At 41.0% G+C, this 26,021-nt stretch overlaps 1 protein-coding gene across 2 annotated transcripts in view; it reads right to left on the bottom strand.

Moving 5' to 3' along the window:
* nbas (NBAS subunit of NRZ tethering complex) overlaps positions 1 to 26,021 on the bottom strand; it is a 179,903-nt gene that overhangs the window by 149,400 nt on the left and 4,482 nt on the right. For both annotated transcript variants that reach the window (XM_085431641.1, XM_085431642.1), the window contains exons 5-18: positions 25,443 to 25,490; positions 24,377 to 24,420; positions 17,799 to 17,932; positions 16,284 to 16,417; positions 14,005 to 14,103; positions 11,554 to 11,692; positions 11,397 to 11,462; positions 11,166 to 11,294; positions 10,697 to 10,760; positions 9,936 to 10,129; positions 8,182 to 8,457; positions 3,135 to 3,260; positions 2,319 to 2,470; positions 2,080 to 2,217 (exon numbers count right to left, since the gene is read on the bottom strand). In XM_085431641.1, coding sequence (XP_085287767.1) covers positions 2,080 to 2,217; positions 2,319 to 2,470; positions 3,135 to 3,260; positions 8,182 to 8,457; positions 9,936 to 10,129; positions 10,697 to 10,760; positions 11,166 to 11,294; positions 11,397 to 11,462; positions 11,554 to 11,692; positions 14,005 to 14,103; positions 16,284 to 16,417; positions 17,799 to 17,932; positions 24,377 to 24,420; positions 25,443 to 25,490 — 1,743 coding nt within the window. The remainder of the gene's footprint in view (positions 1 to 2,079; positions 2,218 to 2,318; positions 2,471 to 3,134; positions 3,261 to 8,181; positions 8,458 to 9,935; positions 10,130 to 10,696; positions 10,761 to 11,165; positions 11,295 to 11,396; positions 11,463 to 11,553; positions 11,693 to 14,004; positions 14,104 to 16,283; positions 16,418 to 17,798; positions 17,933 to 24,376; positions 24,421 to 25,442; positions 25,491 to 26,021) is intronic.

Here is a 26,021-nt window from a genome sequence, read left to right as displayed (position 1 = left end):
AAAGCCCACATACACTTGTATATGCAGTTTCAAGACAAAGTGCTGCTCCAGTGTTTCATGACTATGATGAAATTGTTTTTGTCCACATTGTCAAGTGACAATAAGCCAAGAAGATCCTTGAGATGTTTTTTGTTTCTTTTCTAGATGTTCCTGACCCCCAAGAGTTTAGAAACTAATGTTATACAGGACAGCAAAGGGCAGTTGAGAGCGTTTGAGTCTGATTATTGAAAAAGTCATTCCTGAATAAGAATTCTACATAGTCATCAATAACATTGACAAAGAAAAGTCATTTTTTCCTCTTTAAAAGTGATGACATTTTAATTTATTGTATTGACGCAAGGCAGAAAAAATCTTTGTTGATTATGTCTTTCAAGCACACACACACACACACACACACACAGCAGGATTAAAGATGCACTCTGAGTCACATTTACTAGTTAAATACAGTCCTTATCTACACATGCGTGTCACCCACACAAAATACGCACAGACGCAGTACTACTGTGAAGCAGCTGTGATCGGTACTGAGCCATTTCTGTAATGGTGGTGTAGTTAAAAAGAAATTAAGAGAATTATTATCTGTCTCAGGCCTCGCCCGCAGGCCTCAAGGCAACATGGGTAGATGCATTAGTGGGGGAACCCGAATGTGTTCACACACTCACACAAAAACACATTCTGGGGGCACGTGTGTGAGCTGCCTGGCAGACATTCTGCATCAAAGACAGATAAAGGAGAAAAACTGGTATATTTAAATAAGTTTATTCACCGAAGATTTAATGTAATGTTTTTTTTTAATGTTTGTACATTATCGATTTTTTTTTACTACCTCTTCTGTCCTCTTTCTTATCCTCCATCTTTTCTTTAGCTGCAGTGGAGTGCAGTTCTCCAATAAATCACAACAGTTTTATTACACAGTAAGATATAGATGACCAAATGGCCAAAGGGAGGGAAAAAAAATGAACAGCGACGTGAAGGGCAGCTATTACAAAGGATTAACATTACGACGTTTGTGCTCTTCCTCATTTAAAAGCCGTCAGGAGGCTCACTGCTTACTGTACGAACAAAAGAAAAAGCCCGATCCAGCTACAGAAGATTGAAATGTGCGCCTGCACAAAGCCTGTTTGCAAAAACATAGAACGGATATGAATTTAAATGGGCATCAAGCGCTTTAACTCATGCACCCAGCGCATCCTTTTTGTGGCTGGTCACTTCAGTAGTTGTGTGTAATTCAGCTTAAGAGTGTTTCTTGATACCTGGATGAGTGAATTTGTTTGCATGTGTGTTATGAGAGGTGATTAGTGATCACTAAAGGCTTTTTCATTAGTCTATCCCTGGGCACTTGAAAACAAAAGCATAAATTACCTCCAGCAGATTACCCACTAATCTCCACCAGTGCTTTTTCTCCGTCTCGCTCTCTCACTCTCTCTTTTCCTCAAACTCATTAACATCCCTGCCTTTATGATCCCCTCTCTGGTGTGAAACCCAGTCAAACAATCAGTGATAAATTTGGCAGCACTCTAACCCATTCATCCTCCTCCCAGTTTCCTGGTCTACACCTTAAATACTGAAATCACAATTTCTCAATTTTTCCCCACAAGCATTTGGAGTACAGTTAATATTTTAGCTGATACAGGTAATAACAATGACTTAATTTAATCTTTAGAAACAGTAAGTAACAACCTGCCAACAAGGTGACTCACACAGGTCAGCATCAGGTTCCTCTCTAGAGAAATGAGTCCACCCACCCAGCAAATGCTTCTAAGAACAAAGCTGGTGTTTTAGCTCATTGTCTTCAAAGATCAGTAGAAAAATAATCTCAAAAACTCCCAATTGTTTAGTCAAAAAACAGTATCACACTATAAAATAAAAAGATTGTAATTAGCTTTAGTAACTAAGATACTAAAACAAGAGACGTGCTTGCCAGCTCGACTCTAAACTACCAGTTTAGCTGGAGGTTTAAATGAACCCTCTCTTGCATTCTGTTTATTCGGAAAACTGCCAGCATTTCTGGTCTGCCCTGACAATTATGTGTCCATCTGCTGTTTGATTAAACAAGCGGCAGTCTGACTGGCTGTGTACCTGCTGAAGTCAACTTTGGCCAGCAGCTCTCGTCTCTTCTTGTTCTCCCTCTCCTTCTTCATCTCCAGCTCCTGCTCATCTGAAAGGATGTCTTCATAAGGGAGGTCATCGAGGTCGACGTCGCCTGGCATGATGAACCTGGGAGACGGCAAAGAAATGACAGAAAAAAGAAGCGCGGATAAACAAAATGAGACAAGCAGAGTAAGTCTATGGTGAGTGAAGAGAAGAGGTTTTTATACCTGCCCCCATCTTCCCCTTTTCCTATGGCTATCAGGGCTTCAAGGTCGGTTCCCTTCAGGCCATACTGCAGCAGCTCTTTAGCTGCATCAACATTCTCTGGGACGCGCTCCACACACTCATGCAGCACCCATGAGCGCTTGCGGATCTTGCTCTAGGTGGGATGCAGGAAACAGAAGAAGATGGAGTGAGTTCAGAAGAAATGATGGGATAAAATACGATACAGAAATAGGATGAGAGGGTGAAAAAATTTGCTATAAATTGGCAAAAATGATGCGTGAAATAGAGTATGGGGACTTGTGCTGCACTGTGGGGCGATCGTGGCTGTGGGGCGATCGTGGCTCAAGAGTTGGGAGTTCGCCTTGTAATCGGAAGGTTGCCGGTTCGAGCCCCGGCTTGGACAGTCTCGGTCGTTGTGTCCTTGGGCAAGACACTTCACCCATTGCCTACTGTTGGTGGTCAGAGGGCCTGGTGGCACCAGTGTCCGGCAGCCTCGGCTCTGTCAGTGCGCCCCAGGGTGGCTGTGGCTACAATGTAGCTTGCCATCACCAGTGTGTGAATGTGTGTGTGAATGGGTGGATGACTGGATGTGTAAAGCGCTTTGGGGTCCTTAGGGACTAGTAAAGCGCTATATAAATACAGGCCATTTACCATTTAAGTGTGTGCCTCTCCCACGCATTCACATAAATGCACTGAATTTTTCCCCCCTTGCCAACCAACAAAATATACTGTGATTAACACCAGAAATTCTGATACAATCCTTCGTCTCTCCTCCTCATTTCCTCACACGTATGTGTCTCCTTTGACTGATGTCTTACCAGATAATCTTGTATCGAGGCTATGCTGACGGTACTCTTCCGCCACTGTCTCTGGTAGACGAGGTCAGAGTCCAAACTGTATGCCTGGGCAAGAGACAGGGCTTCACCATACTCCTCATTGTCAATCTACGAGATAAACAAAAACACAATATGAGCTCTTTAATTATGAATGTTTCTTCCAGACAGTGGAACAGACAGCACTAAAACAAATCCATATCATCAGGAAAGACGAGCATTTCAACAATGATTTAGTAGGGATGATGATGAGTGTTTGTGAAATAAAAGGAAATAATGAGAAGCTAGTCCTGGAATTGGCCAGGCAGCACCTCTGACAAAGAGGAACTATGTGTTTCTAATGTAAAATTTGAATAAAAGCACCCAAAAACAAAGATCAATTAGTTTCATTTTCTGCTATATTCAATCCTGATCCCAGGGGTATCGAAATGATTCATGCTGTGGGTTCCTAAATCAATGTAATTAAATAGAAAACATTAAAGTATATGTTTCTACAAAATACCACTGCAAAAAAAAAGAAAGGGAAAAAAGATAGAGGGAGCATTGTCCACAGACATATTTTCCATTACACTGAAGGACAAGGATGTCAAGGTATTGAATAAATCTATGCCTACACCGCAGCCTTTTTGTATGCACACAGAATACCCAAAGACCGAATAGGAACAGCTGGAACATGCAGATTTCAATCAGTGTAGCAATGCGCAATGTGACACAGACTGAATTGGGTTTGCTAAAGAGGGAGAAGGAGAATGTCTGAAGGGAATTTCATGTCTGGGGATATCTGAAGAAAAAAAAAAAAATCAAATAGCCCGAGTTAGAAAACATAAAGGAGAAATCAGAAGCCGTTTAAAATGACACAAAGCATCAGCACCATCTTTCAAAAAAAAAAAAAAAAAAAAAAAAAGCCAAAATAGCTACACCACAATCACAACTGACCATCGGCACAGCGGATGCTTTAAAGTAGAGCCTGCCTGAGACAGGATTTTTAAAACTAATGCAGTATTTGGTGATCTAAATACTCCTTGATATTCAGATTTTTTTCCTTTCAGACTCCAAAAACATAAGCAGACGCTAACATTTGCTATGTGTCGTTACTTATTTTCAGTTTTACACTCACACACTCTACCAGGCTGCTCAGATCACGTGTTCATAACAGCCTCTGGTATTCTGCCCTCTGGTGGACAGACCTTGCAATGTCAACTCTCGTAGCATGGTTGAAGGGTGTTTCTCTTCCTTTTTACTCTCCCTTTTTAAAAATGTTATGCGTCTTCCTTTACAATGTCACTGCCAATAGATTGTCACACAGCTGATAATATGACCTTGCCAATAAATTCATCAGACATTAGCTTCTATTTTACAACACATGCTAGTAAGTATTTTAAAGTGAAGCTCTACCCTTATTTAGTTTTATTTAGCATGCTAAAGCATATTACTTACCATGCAGAGGCTAGCTAAAAATCATATTCAGATTATGATGATATTAATCTAAAGCAGTGAACAAGTCAGACAAACTGATTCTGTGGAACATTTCTGCTTCCACATTAATAAATTTTAACAGCACAATCACGTATTTTAACTGTAACGGTCTTATGAGTTTTTATGAAAATGGACACATGCTACTGTCCCGTTCTATTTATTGTTGATGTTGTCATTATTAATAATATTTTATTGGCCAGGAATAAATGTCAGCACATTATAATAATAAAAGATTTTTTTTATCATATCAATGTCTCACAAAATCTTTCAGCCCAGTATCAAAAGGATATTTTTTTGCAAGCCCACTCAATTTGTGCTTAAGTGCATATGTGGCAGAACACTGGCTGACAGACACACTGAGTATCCATCTCTTTTTCTGTGTAGGAGTACAAAGCAACACATTATCCAGACTGTGGTTCCTGGAGGGCAATAAGAACCCCACACAGTTAAACCTCACGTAGGAGGACATCAAAAATGTTTCCTTCTCTCTCTGGATTCAGCTAATAAAACTGTTAGCAGCTCTGCCAGTATTCTACTCATACAATCAGGGTTACGCCAACAAATGGATCATCAAACTCTTAAACACATGAACAGGCTGACTTGAGGAAATAACCTGGAATCACTTGTTCGAGTCTATTCACAGTCAATTGCAGCACAGACCTTGGCTGAGGTGAATCTCTGGGGAGAGATCGGGTCATTCTGGTTTCTGCGACTGAGTGAAAGCGTCTGCGTGTGTGTGTCTGTGTGTGCGTAGCTATTGAAATATCAAATTAAACTAAGCATATATAAGACAATTAAAACGCATGTAAAAAAAAAAAAAAAAATACCATATCCATGCACACATTAAACTCAATCATACACATATAATAAATATTCACATATTTATTATACACATATATTTATTATATGTGTATGATTGTGTATGATGATTACTTATAGAGCTATATGTTGTACAAATTAAAACCAAACAAATAAAAAAATGTAAAAAAAAATCAAACAGGAGAGCAGAAGCAGCAGCTGGGATGGTGCTGCTAGTACCAAGTGTTACAAAGAGATAATAATGATGTATTACTTTGTAACTCTCCACTGTTAGGATTGATGGTGATGACTAATGGCATCTAATGATGATGACAATGATGAAGAAGGCAGTGGATGATGGGTCATAAAAATGACTGATGAACCGTGCTCAAACTTGCGCCGGTTGAGAGCCGATACCACTCTCACTGGGCTTTATGATAAAGCATGTTGTTGTCTTTGCTGCAATTTGTAGCAACTAGCACCAACAGCCATATTTCTAATGCAGCAATTAGCATGTCAGAGAATCCCCTGTCTGAAAAATAGCGTTAAAGCAGGCTGAACATCTTGCTTGGTTTTCATTTCTCTTCAACGGCACTTTGGAGCCGATCCAACAAAACAATAGCACTTCACTGAGCTGGCACAGGATTTATTTAGTCAGAAACCAATTTTGCAGATCAGCCCGTTACAATTCAGTCAATGGCCAAATGGATTCAGATGACGTTCTTCAGATGCTGCTAAATTAAGTAGCAAAAAGAAATGAAGAGCTTCATGCTAAATGTGATATCCAACATTGGAAAAAAAAAAAGATTAACTGGCACAGCACTGAGGCACATATGACTCAGTATCAGTGTTAATATGATAAAGGCCTTACATAAAGGACTGTGTAATTAGAAATGGAGTATAGTTGACATGTTAAGTAGGTAATATTAATTTCTTTCCCAGTATGAATTTATAAAACCACACAAGGCAGAGAACTGCACATCAGCACTGGAATTGTTGTTTAGATTGCTGAGGCTTCAAATCCAACACATGAAGGCACCTCAGCATGAGCACTGACGACAGCTCTTCACAACCTAAACACGTAAGCATTTTGTTGCGTGTGCTGCAATGAATAAGTAAACAGTAAGAGAAATCTGACTCTGTACTTTCACCAAAACTGTGCGACCTCACTCTGAGAACTCTCTGTTTAACACAGCTGCAACAGGAAATGTCAAACTTTGCCTTGTGTGTCTACAAACAGCACCTATTCCCTGAATGTTTCAAAAAAAACAAAAAATAGCAAGTTCAGCTTTAAAGATGGTTCCCTTGACAATACCAAAGTTATTTGCATTTACTGTCGATATGAACTGAGTTACCACCATCCTAATTGCTGGCCGAGCACACAGCTGATGCACCAAAGGCAGATCATGCTAGAGAGTTTTCAACAGAGACATCTGGACAGTTCGACAACTAAAACTTTCAGCAGCCCTAAATGAGTGGCAGCAGCCACCTGGGTCAGTCTGCACCGATGACTGCAACTCATGTGTGATGTGCCTCTTTGCAATAGTGGACTCAACTCAGCTGGTTGTCTACTGGTTATTTTCCTATATAAAAGCATGGTTGCCAAGCACCTATGTCATTTTGCAAGTAAATCACTGTTCTGCAGCAAGTACGTCACTATTTGTGGAGGAATTTCTGAATTTCTATTTGAAATCAACGAGGCTTTGACTGGATTCTGAATGCAAGTTGTAAATGTAGATGGCCACAGATTTGGGATTTTGTGGATTTAGTTAGTTGAGTTAATCACCATATTATCACAAATATCATAACAATTCTTATGGTTAAATTATTAACTTTTTTTTTTTATTTTCGAGGAATGTCTTTACCAAAATAGAGCTGGCAGCCATACAGACCCACAACATGCAACAAATGCAAGTGAAACATAAAGTAAAATACACAATAAATGTCATGAAATCCATCCCTGCACATAAGTTTGTCTAAGTTTAGATATTTCTCTAAATATTCCTTGTCTGAGGTGCACAGTAAGAGAATGCAATCCACAGACCTGTCAAAACCAAGGCACACTGGAAAGCAACAGTTTAGAGAGGCGTAGGTGGCAACTACCAGAGCTGAGACATAAGCATGCATAGGCGAGCTGGAAATTGACCATATTTTTTATACGCATGATGTGCAGTAGTGAAAAGGAAAATCTGAAGTTGTAATCACGCATAGAGATGCATGGTAAACTGAATCAAAGATCCCTAATCTGCAGGAGGATTCATGCAGGGGATCGGCAACAGATCAGTCGGGGAATCATCAAAGCCAGGATTCACTGTTTAGTGATGAACATACAATAAATGGCTCCAGAAAATTGAATGGAAATTCATCTTTTTCAACAGGCTTCATCACAAGCTTTTCAGTGATAGCCATTTACTAGAGGGGCTGGATTTATTCTGCAGCCATACAAAGGTCTCATGATCCACCACTTTCACAATTCAAAGTGAAACATTCAGAGAGATTCAGGCTTCAGAGGAAGTCTTTGAAATTCAAGAGACAAACCCCACGTAACTTATATCTGCTACCCACTTATTAAATTTAGCTCTCACCCTGCTGACTAAATAGCAGGGTATCCTCACTGTGGGGCACAATGTGAGCTTTTACCTGTTCAATAAAATTATTGCCTTTAGAGTGACACCCACAAATGTATTTTGTGGGTGGGAGAAAAGAGTTCGTTTTCTCATCAGACTGCATTTATTTACAAGCCGTGTTAGCCTCCTACCTTCCTCTGGTACAGTTCTTCCGGAGTGGTTGACCTCAGGCTGACCAGACGGTAGTTCTTAATAACTGTGCGAGGGCGTTTCCGTGGTGGAGCGAACCGTTCCATCTCTGTCACGTAATACAGGCCCTGCTTGATGTAGCCAAAGTAGCGGGCTTTGGCTGAGGACTCTTCGTCTGAATCAGATTCTCCACCATCATCTCCCTCCTCATCTTCGCTGGCTCCCCCACTGAGGCTGCTCTCCAGGCGCCCACGCTTCTGGGCCAGCTTCACCTCACACTGATAAACAAACACAAGACAAATTGAAATGAGGGTGGAAGCGCAAGACTTTGAATGACACTGCCAATACATGGCTTAAAAGTGATCATAAAGCCACAGTTGTCTTTTCACATAAAATACATCTGTTTCATTGGCCAAGATCATAAGATGAGGGCTGTGAAACAGAAGACGACGCATTTCCAACTGACTGAGCCTCAGATTTACAGTCTTTTGCCCAGAGTGACTTTCTGATGCTGCATATGGACACGTCGGTGCCAGCATTCAATGGCGGATGATAAATGAAGCACCCAGCACAGTTTACATCTAGCTGTGTTTAAGTTGGTAAGGACACTTAATTTAACGCCCTCATGCTAGCTCAGCAGGCTGTCTGAACACAAAACAGCAGCAAGGTCAAGCTGCTCAATAGAAAAATCTAAATCCTAGCTGTCCAAAGTGATTTCTCTCACTTGTCTTAACCTGATCTGTAGGTCTGTGATTGCCTCAGTTGGGAGCCCATTTTAAAACTGCGCACTGTGGCAAATACTCAGATTTTGGAGCAATGCCCCTCTGGATTTTCACTCATAAAAATGTGACACGTTTAGCACCTGTATAACAGCTGTGCGCAGCAATCATCATAAAATAGAAACAGGGAAAATACTCCACATCTGTGGAGACATACACACAACCCCATGTTCAGGGCATTATCAATGCACACGCTGCTGTAAGATACAACAAGAGATGCCCATCCCCCGTCCCCACACACTCTGCACTGAGACAGGGTGATGAAACCTTTCCTCAGAGTTAGCAGCTAAAGAAATTGCTCGCTTTTTATTGTGCTCTACGCAATCAGATTTCAAAAATTTTTTCAAAAAAAGCACACTACTTTAAGCAAAGAGCAGGGTGATGTGATATCATGGTCTTTGTCTGAGGATGAAGATGCAGGAAATCATTTTTCATCCCTTTACCACTACAGATACACAATTACACATTGTCACACACAATGACACTAGAAAACTGGAAATACCTGCAGGGATATAAGGATGTAGTTTTTTAGCAGAAAAAAAAAAAGAATCACACACAATCACCTCAGCTGTCAGAGGACCTGAGCACACACTTGTGTTAGCAGGTGTACCTTTTATTAAAAATGTGCAGTCACGCCCATTTTACACTTTTCTTTAATTTTAATGAAATAAGTGATGTCCTCATGACAAACATGTGGCCCATATAGTCTCTTTCATTGTTCCAGACCACTGCCTGTTCAGATAGGCTTCAGGCCTGTGCCACACTGAACTCAATAAGCAGTGTAGAAAACTGATAAAAGAGATGAAGAACTGTCCTCTATTCTCCCATGTGCCTTTTAAAGCCCTGAAGTCCAAAATCTATCATCTAACAACTGCAAAAGGATGCTTTCATGAGGCCTGCACCATTGTACAAACTCTGTTTGCTTAACAACGTGAACACCTCTATCTTTACATGTTTTTCTTCTTTCTTTTTTTTACCTCCAAGCTGAGGAAGCCCCCATCATGTGCAGCAGTGACTCGAGGTGAGGGCTCAAACCATTCACAGGATTTCCCCAGAAGGTTGCGCAATGTCCTGACAGAGGAGACGGTGACAGAGCCAGAGCAGCGGGCCAAAATCAGCACGTTGTCACTCCACCAGCTCACATCTACCAGCGGATAGAACTGCTCCTTATCTGCGACAGCGAGACATAAGGGTAGTGTTAAAGATGTGACTGTCTACCAGAGGAAGCTGACCTAAACGGAACAGAAAAGATGGTTCCCCTACTTATAATAAAAGTTTGTCTGCGCGTGCGTTGTACAGCTTTTGTCATCAGTGGCCCCACTTTCTGGGATCACAGTGTTTCTGAATTACTTTCCTCCTCTAAGATATATTTACACATGTGGACATGTGACATCATTTGTCATTCTTGAGATGAAGTATCACACAGATTATTGCTTACAGAAGCTGTCACAGCTGTCATCACTACTGGCCCAAAACTGTCAAAGCTGCACAAACAGAACACACACACACACACACACACACACACACACACACACACACACACACACACACACACACACACAAGCACAGAAACGCCATGGGCAGCCTTTGCTATCCTTGGCACACACTATATGGTTGTATGTTTAATAACTGTATAATTCGGTGAATAAGGCACGTCAAAGATCATTAAATTGTATCCAGGCTGGACTGCTATGTCAGCAGCCAACTAGGCTGTCTTTCGCCCTTCGGGCCAAACTACCTTTTATTTTCTTCCTTCTCTCCAGCGATGTCTTCCACTCTGGGTTGATCTCCTCAAATCCTGGCTGCGGGGAGGAACGAAGGAATGAAGAAGGGAGGAAAAGAAGAAGAGAGAGCGATGGGAGAAGAAATTAATCGGCTAACCCTGTTTACACTTTTAACACACACACAGACAGAAGCTGTGCCAGCAATGAAGCAGAACATGCTTACACGCCGCATAAATCCGCAAAGCATTCTGAAAATATAAGTTCTCCATTTGCCATGTCACTTTCTGCCTGACGGAAGCACACACACATTCACGCAATCTTTCCCACCACACACCTTGGCCAGAAAGAGATTACATTAATACAGTAAGCCAAGCATCTAATGTACAAAATATTCCCACGGCACACAAATGGAAGTGCACACAGGTTTACTCTACTTAAGCAAAATCATGGATGCTTTAAATCACAAGTAAGTCAGAGGCATACCTGCAGGTCCTGACTCCATGTTGCCCTCTGTTTAAGGGACGGGATGTCCCAGAGAGACAGACGACCAGAGAAGTGGATGACAGCCAGCAGGGTGCCGTCAGGGCTCAGGCTCATGCGAAACACACCGTCCTGACCAATGATGACACACACATCATGTTAAAGAGAATATTCACCAGCTTCCACAACTTGAGCTTAATTCTCCATCAGGCACACAGAGGAGGGCAGCCCTACCTTTTCGTCTCCTTGTCTGGAAAAGAGTCTAAAACTGGGAATCCTGAAGAAACCTCTTTTCTGATTCTAACACAAACAGAATATGTAATGTGTTACATACTGCATAAATATATCTATTTTTTTGCATAAACACGTGTGTGCATGTGTGACTTCTTGCCATGCTGACATCGTCCTCATAGCTGGTGACCTGCTTGTAGTGTGGTGAGCCAGAAAGAGCCCTCCAGGCTGTGATGCCACAGCAAGAGGCCTTGGATGCACTGTCATCGCCTGATTCACAGCCGCCTACAAGCAGCAATCTGAAAAACAGGAACACACACATTTGTGGATACCACCTTCGCGACTGTGCCCCAAAAGTTCAAATTAAACTGCATATCAAGGATTTAAAGTTAAAATTGTCACTGTGAAGCTATCCTCAGCCTGGGTCAAAGCCAAGGGATCAGTGAAAATTCACAGTATAAAAGCACCATTTAGCAAACCGGGGGATATCAGTTTTATTTATCGGATAAAAGTCCGACTGGAATCAGTGGGTCAGTAGTTAAGACAAGCAGCACCACAGTGATAGAGGCTCTCTCTTTGCAGTGAGAAGAGCCCGATACAATACTGATCAGGAACTCAGAGATAGGCGTGAATGGTGGACTGCTGTTCAGCTCAACACTGCCCCCTGGTGCACAGAAATAGACTGTTTTGCTGGAGCTGAGATCTCACAGATGAGTTTGCAAACTGGCAGATGAGAGATGAGATGAGATAGCCTTTATTTGTCAGTTGCAGGTCTTTTGCCCACAACCGAGATGACAGACCTTGCCGACCGTACATACAATACACAAACATCACATTGGGGAGACAGGTCAGGCTAGGTAGCGAGGAAAAAAAACATCGAAATGTGTAACACAAAAGGATAATACAGGAATGCACAGATATCAACACACCATAGCACAATAAACACAGACAAGCAACATGGGAAAGTGTTCCAGTGTGTACATCTGATCTGGGACCGCTGCAATCTTTCGACTGCGCCTCCAGCTGACCCGATGTCCACATCAGAGGGGAGGTAAGCGTTGGAGGTGGCGTTGGATCCGGGGTAGGGAGGGTGATGCGTCAGTGAGTGCTTATCAGTATATGCATGTGTGTGCGTGTCCATAGTTCAGCTGAGGACAGGACAGAGTGTGCAAAACCTCCAATATGATTTCCTTCTATACTCTGATTTCTTGTTTCATGAAAAAGGATTCAGCCAGACTCTTGTCCCTCTGATGCACATTCTCTGATACTACTCACTCAAAGGTGTGCATGCATTACAAAATAAATTATGCACCATTTTCATAATTACACTCAGTTTTTGAAATATTTTCTCTTTTACCCAGTTTATCACCTTTTTCTCCTTCTTCCCTTCCTTATCTATCAAATTCTCTCTGATGCTAACCCAGTTCCCGCATGGGAATTATTAAAGTTTTATCGCATCTATCAATTGGCAAAACACTAGACAGTAGCTGCCAAAATCCATTAAGCTGCCAAACTAAATCTGGTTTGTGCAGAATGGGTGCCATTGTGAGAACAGTAAGGTCACGGATATAAGCCAGACTTTTTTAATTCTAGCCGTGTAAAAGGCCACATTTGCTCGGCTGCCACAGGAAATTCCTGCAGGTACTACATTAAAGTAATTGGTTAATTTATCCCTGAGCAACCCCTTGGACCTATTCCATAGAGCAGCGGTCTCCAACCATTTTTGCGCCACGGACCAGTTTATGCCCGACAATATTTTCACGGACTGGCCTTTAAGGTGTCGCGGATAAATACAACAAAATAAACTAGTACCGGTACCGAAATAAAAGAAGAATTATTCATAACACACGTGAAAAGACCCAGGAAAACAGAGTTAACGATAAAAACGATAACAAAATAACGCTGAAAACCGATAAAAACCCTGAAAACCATACATTTCACACCTGAGCCTCAACTCTCGCGGCCCGGTACCAAACGACTCACGGACCGGTACCGCTCCGAGGCCCGGGGGTTGGGGACCGCTGCCATAGAGTAACATATTCTGCCTGTGCAGAATATACATATATGAATGTGTGTTTCTGTACAAGAATGTTTTATTTATTGGACTTCCCAAGTGATAATCTATTTTATACATTCTATCATATATCTTTCTGCAAAGCAACCTTTAGCAAAATAAAGGTTTGTTTAATGCAGTAAACACATCCAGCTCACTGATCAATATAATACATATTTAGGAGTATATTGACGACGGCCCAAGATATCAAATGATGAAAGGCTTTGAAATCATTCTGCATCGCATGGTCGGCAGTGGGTTTCAACATAAAAATTGATTCAAGGGATTTATGAGGATGTCTGTAGATGTCTGAATATAAAGCTATGAAAAACACTCTTGATGAAACGCGGCTCTAATGGAAGTGGGCTTGAATGGCAGAGGCCACAAGAAGAATAAAATGTCTAAGGGTGTCAAGTCGAGGCTATGGGCAATAATTAGGGTGCCAATGATAAATTAAAAGCTCAAAGCTTTTCTTTTTTCTTTATCAAAATACTTATTATTTCAACTTTATTCAACAGGATATCTGGGCTGACGGGGTGTTGGCAGCATTTAACATACCGGTGGCCAGGGTGGTAAATAGCTGAGGTGATCCCGTGGGAGTAATGGGAGGAAAAACTGAAGCTGTGGTTCTCCTGAAAGTTCTGATTGGTTCCCATGCTGAAACAGAGAGGGTGACACAGAGCGACAGAGATGATATTAAAATAGCAAGTTGCCTATAATTGAACTCTGGCACATAAACAATCAAAACACCAGTGTTCATGTGGAAAGTGTTAATGATGCGACAAAGCTGTTTTGAGGAAGATGACAGAGCAATTTCTCTCCCAGCTGCAATTAAAATGAGACATGGCAAAATAAATAATCAAATTTAAGTGGGCAATCTAAATTAGATTGGTGCTAGAGGGGATGACGTGTAATTTGTGTTTAGATATCTCGCTGGGGAAATGTTTCCTCTCAGTGTACATTGTATGGAGAGAAAGAGACTATGAAAGGTAGGAAGGGAAAGAAAGGGAGAACGAGGGAAATAGCCGAGGGATGTGCACAATTCCTAGACTTTGGCTTCCTCTACATATGCACGTCTTCGTACCACAGTAAAGCATGCATGTGAAGAGATACATGTATGCAAAAAAGCACAACTTGCATAAACCTAAACCTAACATAAACCCATGTCTGCATCTGAAAATTTGATGATTTCACTATTTAATAAGGGACTTGGTTTTTAATGTTGTCCCCATAAGGAAGACACATCCCTATATTGTGATGATGAAAACAAATAAGGTCCCCACAACATCAGTAATACTTGAACCAATCACACACACACGCAGAAAAGAAATGCTGGCACAGTGTAAGAGGGTGAGAGAGGTGACTTATTGTCAAACCTCAGCTATAATTCTGAAATTCTAATTTAAACTGTTTGAGCGACAATATTGGAATGCAGTCATATGAAGAGGAAGAGTGAGTATAAGCTTAAAAACACTTTCAGAGGAAATCTGGTGCAAATGTCTCCCAAATCTTAATTACCTCCCTTCTCTCCTTCTCTAGCTCTCTCTCTCTCTCTCTCACTCACTCACACACACACACACACACACACACACACACACACACACACACACACACTCTAACAGTTTGGATGTTTCAAAAGCATCCAACACCATTTATCCGCCTCTAATAGAAAAATAAATCAGCTTTCCCCTCGTCTTATTAGCAAACGCCGCTATGCACGCTCAAAGCCGTCTTATCAAGATTCAACACACATTAAAACTTTCACCCTATGCCTTGGAGAGCCAGCAAAATAACAAACAAGATCGGGGGGGGGGGGGGGGGGGGGACCCTGAAATAATGCAACAGTGATAATGTTAAAAGGAAGGCGTGCACAGCTATTAGGAAAGCACATAGCTATTAGAATGTCATTAATCAAGTATTCAAAATGCCCATTTGCATGAGGAGTGGCAAGAAAAGGGAAATGGTATTAAAATGTTCAAGTATAGTATAGTATTAAGACACACCACAAAAAGCTTTAAACAAAAAAAGTGATAAGAATGAATAAATGCTAGAATGCATGCATTTAGATCATATAGTAACAAAGCAGAAAAGGTCTCCTCGTCTAAGCTTAGCTTGAAAAAATGCAATGAAATTAGATAGCAATAAACAATAAGCAGGCACTTGAAACTGGAAATGCACCAACATCTCTAATTGGGAGGTGTTAATGATAACTGACAATTATCTGTTTGCTGTGAATGATCTTGATCACGTCAATTTGCAATTATCATTCAGCACACTGTGTGGTTCTAAAGTGTAAAGCTGTGGCAGCGCAGTGAAGAAAAGGCTCATTTATGCAGGTTTATTGTGTTGTGACTGTTCAACAACAGACTCTCTAACTGACATATTGCACATATGGTTAATAAGCATCATCATCACTCTGAAACGGTGACCTGGCCTAATGCTAAATTACAGTGACACAAACACACAGAGAGGTTGGGAGCAAAAATGTAGAGGAAGAAATTGCCACTTAAGCCCTTAGTCCACTACATACTCCATATTACACATTCAGTAATATTCCTTTTTTTGTAACAAAATACAGTTATTGTCATGACTTACTCCTCAGTGATACATAGGAATGAAACACAGACAGTGAGAGGAATTAAAAAGTCAGACAAAGAGAGGAGTACATAAAAAGTGGTAATTGAAATTTAAGTGGTGAGAGCAGGTGAAGTGTAATGTGAAGAGTAAGTAATGAAAGGCCTTCTAATGGGTCAAAGGTGTTGTGCAAGTCATAAAATCAAAGTGTGACCCAGGCTAATGGAAAAAGGAAGTTTCAATCCAGCATTTTTGTGTCTCACCTGACTAGATAGCTTTTGAGGTTGCCACCATATGTGATCACGAGGAGCTCGGCTGACCACTGAGCACTAGCTGTATACTCCAGGAAGATCAGGCCTGCCACTGCACAACTGAAATCCCCGGGGAAGCTCGCCACCTGGATTTAAAAAGCAAGAAAACAAAGAAGAATCACTGACATGGTATCAAAAGACATCAAAATATGTAAAATTTGCTTAATCGTTAGTATTGATTTTTGTGCCCTCACAAATTTTTTTTTTTTTTTACTTGTTTATTTTTATTTTTTTAAAAACAACTAAAGTTACATCACACAAGCTGCATTTGCCAAAGGAAAAAAAAACAGGCAAAAGATTAAAAAAGAAAGTAATGAAACAGGGAATGAAAAACAACAGAAGCAGAAGACAGACAAAAGCTGAGTGTCGTGGGGGAAAAAGGGAAGAAACTGTCATTTTTTCATACACGCGTACACTTTCTGTCAAATTGACTTTTTATCATCCCTTCCAGAAATAGCATTAAGTCGCCACTGTGTGAACTTAACAGTGACAAACAAGGGGAACAGTACAAAGTACAGAAGAGGGGGATGGGGGGGGGGGGGGGGGGGGGTTCTGATGCAAGTGTGCAAGCACAAAGCAGAGATGCACTAAAGGAATGAGGATCACAGGCTTTGAAAGATGAGTGCGTGGCTAGGGAGAAGACGGGCGTCTGCGCTCGCCATCTCTGACAGGGCGGATAGAAAAATTGAAAGGAACGATGGACAGAAACAGAAGAATGATAATATGCAGCACACAGAGGGCATTAAACTGAGGGAGGAATAGCACATGGACTTGAAAGTGCAGGGAGAGGTACTAAGAGAGACACATGCAAGGATGACAGAGGAGAGAAATACAGGAGGTTCTGGGGGAGACAGAGAGAAGCTAGCATGAAAAATTAAAGAGGGAAGGTGATGAAGATGGGGGGCGGAGAAATGGGACACAATGGAGAAGAAGAAACAGAGAGTGAATTAGAAAGCAGAAGTGACGGGCAAAGAGAGCACAGAGTGTGTCTGACAAGGAGACATTTTCTTCAAAAGTGACAGACAGCTCAAAGTGCCCAGCAAAATGTGTGCTGCACTGAAACGGCACAGCTCAGCCCATCTCTGGAGGTAAGATTACGGGCCTGAATCCTCCTGCAGCCAGAAGTAGCACCGAATCTCCCGTAGCGTTCTATCAATTTGGCAGAATAAGAAACTATTTTCCAGAACTCAAAACTGATGCTTTCCTCCATATATCATACCACAAATGCATTCAGTTAAGATATAACATACTGTAGCCGAAGCAATCATCTGAGAAAATAGAAGAAACTATGGAGATGGGAATCATGGAATAACTCTGACTATGATACTTGCACGGTTGTGCTGATGGATCCTGAGCTAAGAGGGGGATCAAACTAAGAACAGGAAGGTGCTGGTTTTCACTTTGACTCACACACACAGCTTGAAACATTGACTTTTTTTTTTTTTCTTTTCTTAGAAGAACTGTTACCGGCGGAATGACGAAGAGTTCGCTGCCCATGAGGTCGAAAAGGCGCACGGTGCCGGTGCTGTCAGTGTAGGCCAGCAGAGTGCAGTCATAGCTCCACGCCACCCTTCGCCACTGGGGATTTGGGTCCTTCGGCACTGTAGCAGGTGATGAAACAGAACGTAAAACAGAAAGGAAGAACGACAAGACGTTCAAGGAACCAAAGATTACAAATTAAGTCAGATGAAAAACTCTGCGAATAATCCCTTGTGATCCGACGTGTGCTGATGATGAATATGGATGAGAGGAGTCAGATAAGGCTAATGCGACACATCAACACAATGTGTGCAAGGTCCGATCCAGATCATCTTGGAAGGTTACTCAAACGTAAAACCTCAGTAATTGTCTATCAAAGACATGCACACAGACTTTCACACAAACACACACACACACACACGTATTGGGAGATGAGGATAAAGGTAGAGCCAGAGAGAAAGGTGGGGAGGAGAACGGAGACCATAAATTGAACTTTTATTGAAGTATAGACTACGCTTTAGCAATCTGCTGGCTCAGCTGTGCTGTGAGTGTAACCATATCGCTGTGATGAAGCACATCCGTGCCTGCTGGCATTTTCTCAAGGCTTCGCTGTCATCCTTCCCTCTGATAGAAGAGCCTGGGCAGTCTGACAGGCCTCTGATCCTGAGCCGGTTTTGAATACCTGATCGCCACATTAAACAGTATGGAGCGGTTGGGGGGTAAATGGGCGAAGACTTGTGCAAACATGAGCACAAACTCAGCAGAATAATCATTCAGGCATTAAACTAGATGCAAGTTTTAGCGCAGTCTCAGATTTTTGCAGTTGGAGAACAGTGTGAAACATAATATGATACCACGGGTGCTGTGTCTAAGCAATAAATTTCTAAAAAGGAAGTTATGTTTTTGTTGATATCACATAACAGCGCTATTGGCGTTTTCCTGTACTGAATTTCTTGGCTGCAGAGTGCTGCTGCAACCCCTGGTGGGCAATACTGCAAACTAATGGAGGCGTTGGATATTGTATGACTAGAATTTTAAATGAAGAACAAAGGGAAGAAGTGGGAGGCGAGACAGACAAAGAGAGAGAGAGAAAATGAGAGAAAGGGGGGCGCTGAGCGAAAAAGAGAGGGGGGAAACAATGAATCCGACACACTGAGAGACACAATAGCTCCCCAGATTTGAAGGCCTAAGTATCAGAGCGTACCTTAGGAAGGAAGTGCGCGATTTAACACACCTTTGAGACACTCAGCTTAGGAGCAGACAAGAACATGTAGCCGTTATGAAAACCATAAGTACCAAGTGCCTCCGCTACTCTTTTCTAGTTTTCTTTTAGGCTCTATATTTCAATCTTTTTTCTTTCTTTCTTTCTTTCTTTCTTTCTTTCTTTCTTTCTTTCTTTCTTTCTTTCTTTCTTTTTTTTTAATTTCCCTCTCACACTGCCTCTCTTGCCATCTTGTCTCCCATTATGAATTGTATACAGTATGTTGGTTCTGCAGTTGAGAGGGCTCCATTTCCACATAGATGGCTTTTTTGGGGAGCTGGAAAATTGGATGCTACTGTCTATTTTTCTAGTGATGGCAGATGCTGAAGTTGAGGAGAATTGCACCCAATGTCCCAACAGAAGCCTTCCATCTAAGGCCTTGCAGATGCATTTATCAGAACTCAACTCTTATGAATTATGCATGCAGGTGAGAGACAACTCCGCTGTAACAGAAGCAGGCAATGAGGACGAGTTGAAGAGGGGGTTGGGGACTGGACTGGCAGAGTGATACACAGGTGTAGACGCATTGAAACGAACACACAAAAACGACTGCACAAGAAAAAGAAAAGGCGGTAAAGCACACACCACACACACACACACTTATCCATTAAACGCAAATGCCATTAAAGGCAGGATCACAGTGAAATCCATTAGGACAAATCTCCGTGAAATGAAATGAAGTAAAAGAAAAATGGAGGGAAAAAAGCGATGAAATGAATTGAAAAAAAGAGTAGGGAGGCTAAGGTTTACACAGGCCCAGGGGCTACTGTTATCCACACTTTGAACCATTAACGGCCCACAATGACAACTAGCCGGAACAGAACAAATATAGACACAATGCAGACTGAGAAGGTGCGGCAGAGATGACAAAAACAAAAATAAAACATGAAAAACTAATGGAAAAAAAAATATGGGCACAAAACTGGAATTCAAAACATGTTGTGATTTGTTTGCCATTTTAAACACAGCTATAGGTCCAAATAAATAAATAAATCACTGGCCATTTTGTTAGGTATACCTGTTGAACTGCTTGTTAATGTAAATATCTCATAAACCATAAATCACATGGTAGCAACTAGGGCTGTGCGATATGACCAAAATCTCATATCCCGATATAAAAATTCTATCGTCTCGATAACGATATAAATCACAAAAATGTAACATTTTCTGTAAATTCTGTAAATTCGACTGCGCGTCGTGTACCTGGAGTCGAGTGTTTTAACTGATGCATGAAACGACACATTTTTAGACATAAGTTGTAACGGCCACCGTTTTCTTTGTGAGTATTTATTACACGGCGTGCTGCGGGGAAAAGCTTGTTTTAAGTTTGAGTCTAAGGTTTATTTTTTAGCACCTGTCGGCTCTATTTTTACTTCTCATCCGTAAATAATCTGCTCTTTCACGTGATTCGGTTTATTTTGAAAAGTCTCAACAGGAACTTGAGCTTTATTGTGAAAGGTTTATGTGGAACATAAACAAGCGGACACGCGATGCTGTTACCGTCGTTGTTGCTAACCAAAACGCATAAAAACAGGCGCTTGTCCGTCAGTAGTGTGGTTATATTAAATATAAGAGAAAGAGAGAACTTTAAGAAATGAATATAGCCACTACGGTGACCATCAAAACGATGAAAAAATATTGCCGTAAACAGTTTATTTTGCGACACCACGAAACAAACGATAGCATAAAATGAAACGATAGACGTTTTTATATCGTCATCCGATATATATCGTTACATCGAACAGCCCTAGTTGCAAATTAATGCATTGAGGAACGTTAACATGGTAAAGAGACCTGCTGAAGTTTAAACCAAACATCAGAATGGGGAGGAAAGGCGATTTAAGTGACTCTGAATGTGGCTTAGTTGTTGGTGCCAGATTGGCTGGTCTTAGTATTTCACAAATTGCTTATCTACTTGAATTTTCCTGCATACATCCACATTGGAATGGTAGGGTCAGAAATTGACGTAAACAACGTGAAAGCATGGATCTATCTCACTTTATGTCAACTGTTCAGGCTGGTGGTGGTGATTCTTGGCACACTTTGGTCCCCCGTCATTTAAATGCTGCAGCATATCCAAGCATTATTCCTGACCATCCCTTTATGACCACACTCTACTACTTCTGATGTCTGTTGTCACAAAGCTCAAATGCCCTCCACAGTCACCAGAGCTCATCCCAATAGAGCTCCTTTGGGATGAACACAACAGGTATGTGCAGCCCACCAATCTGCAGCAACTGTGTGATTGCTATCGTGTCAATATGGACCAAAGTCTCTGAGGAATGTTTTCATGCACCTTGTTGTTCTGAAGGAAAAAGGGGGTCCAACCAATTACCAGCAAGCTGTACCTAACAAAGTGAAAGAAGAGTGTATACACTCATGACCAATGCCTTCTTGTTTGTAATGCCTAGAAATATCAGAAACATAAAGGACGGCAAAGGGAATCTGGCAGCGACACTTCTCATATTTGAATTGACGCCAGTATTGTCAATTTATTGTTCAGACACTTTTAGAAGCCATAGTAACCATCCCATTATATTGCCTGTTATTCTAACAGACCTGCCTGGATTTACCCCCTCCTGACAGCTTCTGTCAGAAAGAGAACCTGGTTTAAGACGAGGGTGTTTGATTGGCTTGAGCTCAATTCTACTGCAGTTGCAACAGGTTGCAAAGGTTTGTGATCAGCATGAGCAGTGGGAACAGCAGTGGGTTCCCAGGGGAAACATGCCAGCATTGCAGCAAATGTAGACTAAATCCATCTTTTATGTATGAAATTGAACTGCAAGCAGATGGGCTACAGCAGCCACTCCTTTCAGCTACAGACAGAAAACTGAGGCTGAATGCAACAAAGAGCTGAGGCAGTTCTGAAGGCAAAAAGCGGGTACTAGCAAGGTGGACCTGTTGAAGTGTTCGCTGAGTGGACCTACAGGTCTTATATATGTAAGCATTTTATAAACCAAGTTCGATTTCACAGTCTTAAAGTGCACTCTCTTCACAGGGAGACTATATAGTGCCCTGTCCAAAATAGGAGAAGTAGATCATGAGTCTGGGCCAGGGATGGCTGAACTTTCAGAGTAAAATGCTTAGATATAGCGCCTTAAAATGTAGTATTATTCAGTAGCTTATCAGATCAAAATTATTACACTTATGTAGGAAACGGTGTTGAGTAAGGTAATTTATGAACCAAGTGGTCCATTAGTGCTGGGGGGTGGATTATATCTGGATTTGTTACATAACCACTGTAGGCTTAAATAAACAAAAACAACAAAAAATAAACAAACCATAAATATAAAACATCTAAATCTGTCCAACTGCATTAGAAGACACTTCAGCATTATATGTTTTAAACATCTGAGCTCACAGAAAGTTGGGGCTTACCTATGTTCAGATACGGCAATAAAACTAACACAGCACACAATTTCATCGTCTAATTAAGAATAACTGTTTTTATCTGTCACAACAAGGCTGCGTTTAATGAGCGATCATGTAGACACCGAGGTGATTATCCCGGATGCTGTTCACGTGTCTTTCACACAGTCTCACACACACTCCAAGCTCAGAGCAGACGTTAAGAAGCACAACAAATATTGTGCATAACATAATGTTCAATTTACATACAGTGAATTTAGAACTACAGCTTAAGAGTCAACCTCAATCACAGAGTGGACTTTTGATAGCTGCAGATGGAAAGATGCCACACGAAGCAGCTCCGATTCCTTTGTTTCCCAGCTTTCATTCACAGCAGATTCATAACAGTGGTTTACTCTGCAGTGATCCACAGACGCCAGTGAATCGACACCGTTCAACGTCATCACAGTACTCTAATTTATGCATCTAGAAAATCTGACAATATGCCCTGAAGGATTGTGTGGGATCATTTGTAGAAACAAGTCTCCAAATTAAGGACTGCTGATCCAAATACATAATTTCTTCTAATTATTCAGGGGATGTAAATCAGCTTTAATACCTACAGCGTTTACAGTTATTGCTTTTAACATAAATTTGATTTTATGAGGTTTTGTATACACATGCTACAGTTCTAAATAAATAAAAACACTGTAAATACACAATGCTTATTATTTAGCTACACTGGTTGTATTCTACTAGTGTAATGCCTGCTGTCAGAGGCATACTGACATCAGAGGTGGATGCCACAGTAGCTATTTGGTGGATTCCTAATCCTAAAACAGTATAGCTAGGATATTTAATATGTCCAGTAACTTAATGTGAAACCAACAGTATGTTCAGGGTCATTGGGAGGCTGGAGCGTATCCCAGCTATCATGGGGTGGCAGACTGGACAGGTTGTCAGTCAGCTGCAAGGCTTGTGATGTGTATACCATTTCTAACACACAATCGGAATCCTGAGTATTTGTGCAATAACAATTCTTGCAATTTTGCCTTTCTACAAGACTAGAGTGTATTTTAACACAAACAAAGTGCAGACTTTCAGCTTTAACTGAAGGAGGATTACTAAAGTATTGCATTAACTGAATTACAGCCAGCAGTTTGATGTCCAGGTGAGGCCTGTTCCCTTGTTATGCTATGAAATATTAAGCAAATAAAAAGTCTGGAGTTGATTCAAGATTTTTTATGCTTTGCTCGGATTCAGGCAAATGCGTTCACTTATTAAACTTGTATTTCATAGCTGTTCAACTCTCAACATGAGGTCCAATGGGATGTTGATGCAAATTAAGGATGCCATTATTAAGCTGAAAACACAAAATAAACCTACATTATTAAAAACTAGCACCAAAAGGGCTCATAAACCACAAAAGAACCAAAGCAGATGTTCACCAATTCTTTCCTTCTGGCATTTATTATGATCAAGAGATAAAAAAATTAAGAAAAGAAGAGATAGGAGAGTGTTGATGGTGCATAGTTTATCCACCAGAGACCTTAAAAATGTTTTCTATTTCTGAGTTAGTCACCTGCGCTCAGACTAACAGAACAATAAATACAAAATTAAACAACAATAAAGCAACGAAAGGTTGGATTTTTGGGTTCTAGACTTTAAGGCATTAACACAGTAAAATTGCAATCTTTTCTATTCATATACGTGTAACTAGAGTAGTTCATTACATGGTATATGAAAACACACACACAAACCAGATATCTCTTAAATAAACTCAAAGCATCTGACATACCACATAAAGGAGTACAAGGGCACACACACTGTACTCTACAACATTAACCCCCACATTTATAAAACAAATGGAGTGCTTAGTGAAGTAAGTTATGGCGATTTAATCGTCATTTACCAGGAACAAGAATGTGACTGATAATACACAGGGACAAGGTCTTACCCTGGCACTTCCCAATGAGTGAGCCAAAGTCATCTCTCACAGACCTGAGGAGGAAACGTGCACACACAGAAAAAAAAAAAGTAAGGAGAGGTGGTATTGCACAGTGAGACATTGATACACTTCTTATACGAACTGGTATAAGTTGGGTTATAACAGCCACTGACGGCCTGCCAACTAAAGTAGCTCAATAGATCAAGCAGACAAGTGGGGGTAGGCAGTGTTTCAACAGACTCTTAAAGGAGCTCAGGGGATAAGGCCTTGAACTGACTTAACACCCACTCACACAACTCAATTCATGCCATGAAGCGCAGCTATAAAACGTTGTGATTAAACAACAACAGTGTGAAAAAAGGACAAAAGAGTAGCCCACACTATCAAGCAGAGGCAAAAGCGAAGAGACCTGACTGCTCTTGATCATAAAAGGTCAACTACATTTAAATTTGAGCATACTGAGAAACAGAAACATTCAGCTTTTTCATATTGCTCCATGTATGAAACCGCCTTCCAGTTACACAAAGGGTCACGTGGAGCAAACGCTTTACAATGAGTGTACGATTAGTCTCCAGAGAGTAAGGCATCCTAATATATCTAGTTCACGGCTATAGATTTTCATTTTGAAATTTTGCTTATTTTAAAGCACTACATTATGTCAGTGAAGCACACTGCTGACTGAGTGCATTTTTTCTGCGCACAGGGAAATTGGATTTATGTCAGGAAATAATTACAAGCACTGAAAAAGAACACACAGATATTCATGCGTGTGTATGTTTTGATCGCTTTCCTTATACACCCACAAATGAAAAGGGAAGCATTGGTGTTTCCATTGTTAGCTTGAATTTTTTCAGATGGGTGCTACGAAAGTACACTAAACTGATTCAAATATTTTCCTGTGATGGATTACACTCTGTACTGATGCTCGAAACACAGTTTTCATCTTTTAAATGCAAGCTGACATTGGACTTCTTTGTTAAAGCGAGATGTGATAAATCACCCCCTTAATTAAGACTATCACTCACACACACACAAACACACAGCCTCAAAGAGAGAGACAGAGTTCAGTAATTACCTAATTTCCACACACTGATCTTGAACCACTGCCAACAGTTTGCCATTGCTGTGGAGTAAAACAAGAGAATGGGTCAGGAATCACTGAAAAAAAAAAAAATCAAAGAGAACAGAAGAAAAGCAGAAGAGCAAAGAAAGAAAGACATAAATAGATGGTATTGTCTATAATATAAATCAAAATTAGATGAAGACCCTCAAGAGTGAAAAGATTATGTGTGGGATATTGTGTGTGTGTGTGTGTGTGGGGGGGGGGGGGGGGGGGGGGGGGTTGAATGATAAAGATGGGAATAAATGTCCAGGTTGGACTGCTGAAAGAGAGAAGGAACAGTAATAATCGGGAGCATTAAGCGTAGCAAAAAGAGTTTCAGAGGAAATGAAATGAGAGAGAAAAGATATAGGGGCAGACGGAAATCAGCCACATCAAACTAATGGACATCTGCAGCATCTTTGACCACGCTTCTCACTGTCTCGGATGGTGGAATCGATAGTCAATTAAAAACTGCCTTTCTACTTGGTTTGTCTGTTGTAATGAGTGCAATTAAATGATTGGCTGAGGGGATAGGCAAGGGGAGAGAGAGAA

The sequence above is a fragment of the Copadichromis virginalis genome, linkage group LG15 (genome assembly GCF_057382275.1).
Source record: "Copadichromis virginalis isolate Kocher_CV1m ecotype Utaka linkage group LG15, C_Virginalis_male_GT1.1, whole genome shotgun sequence".
Classification (NCBI taxonomy): Eukaryota; Metazoa; Chordata; class Actinopteri; order Cichliformes; family Cichlidae; genus Copadichromis; species Copadichromis virginalis.
This window is presented reverse-complemented; position numbering and strand designations above follow the sequence as displayed.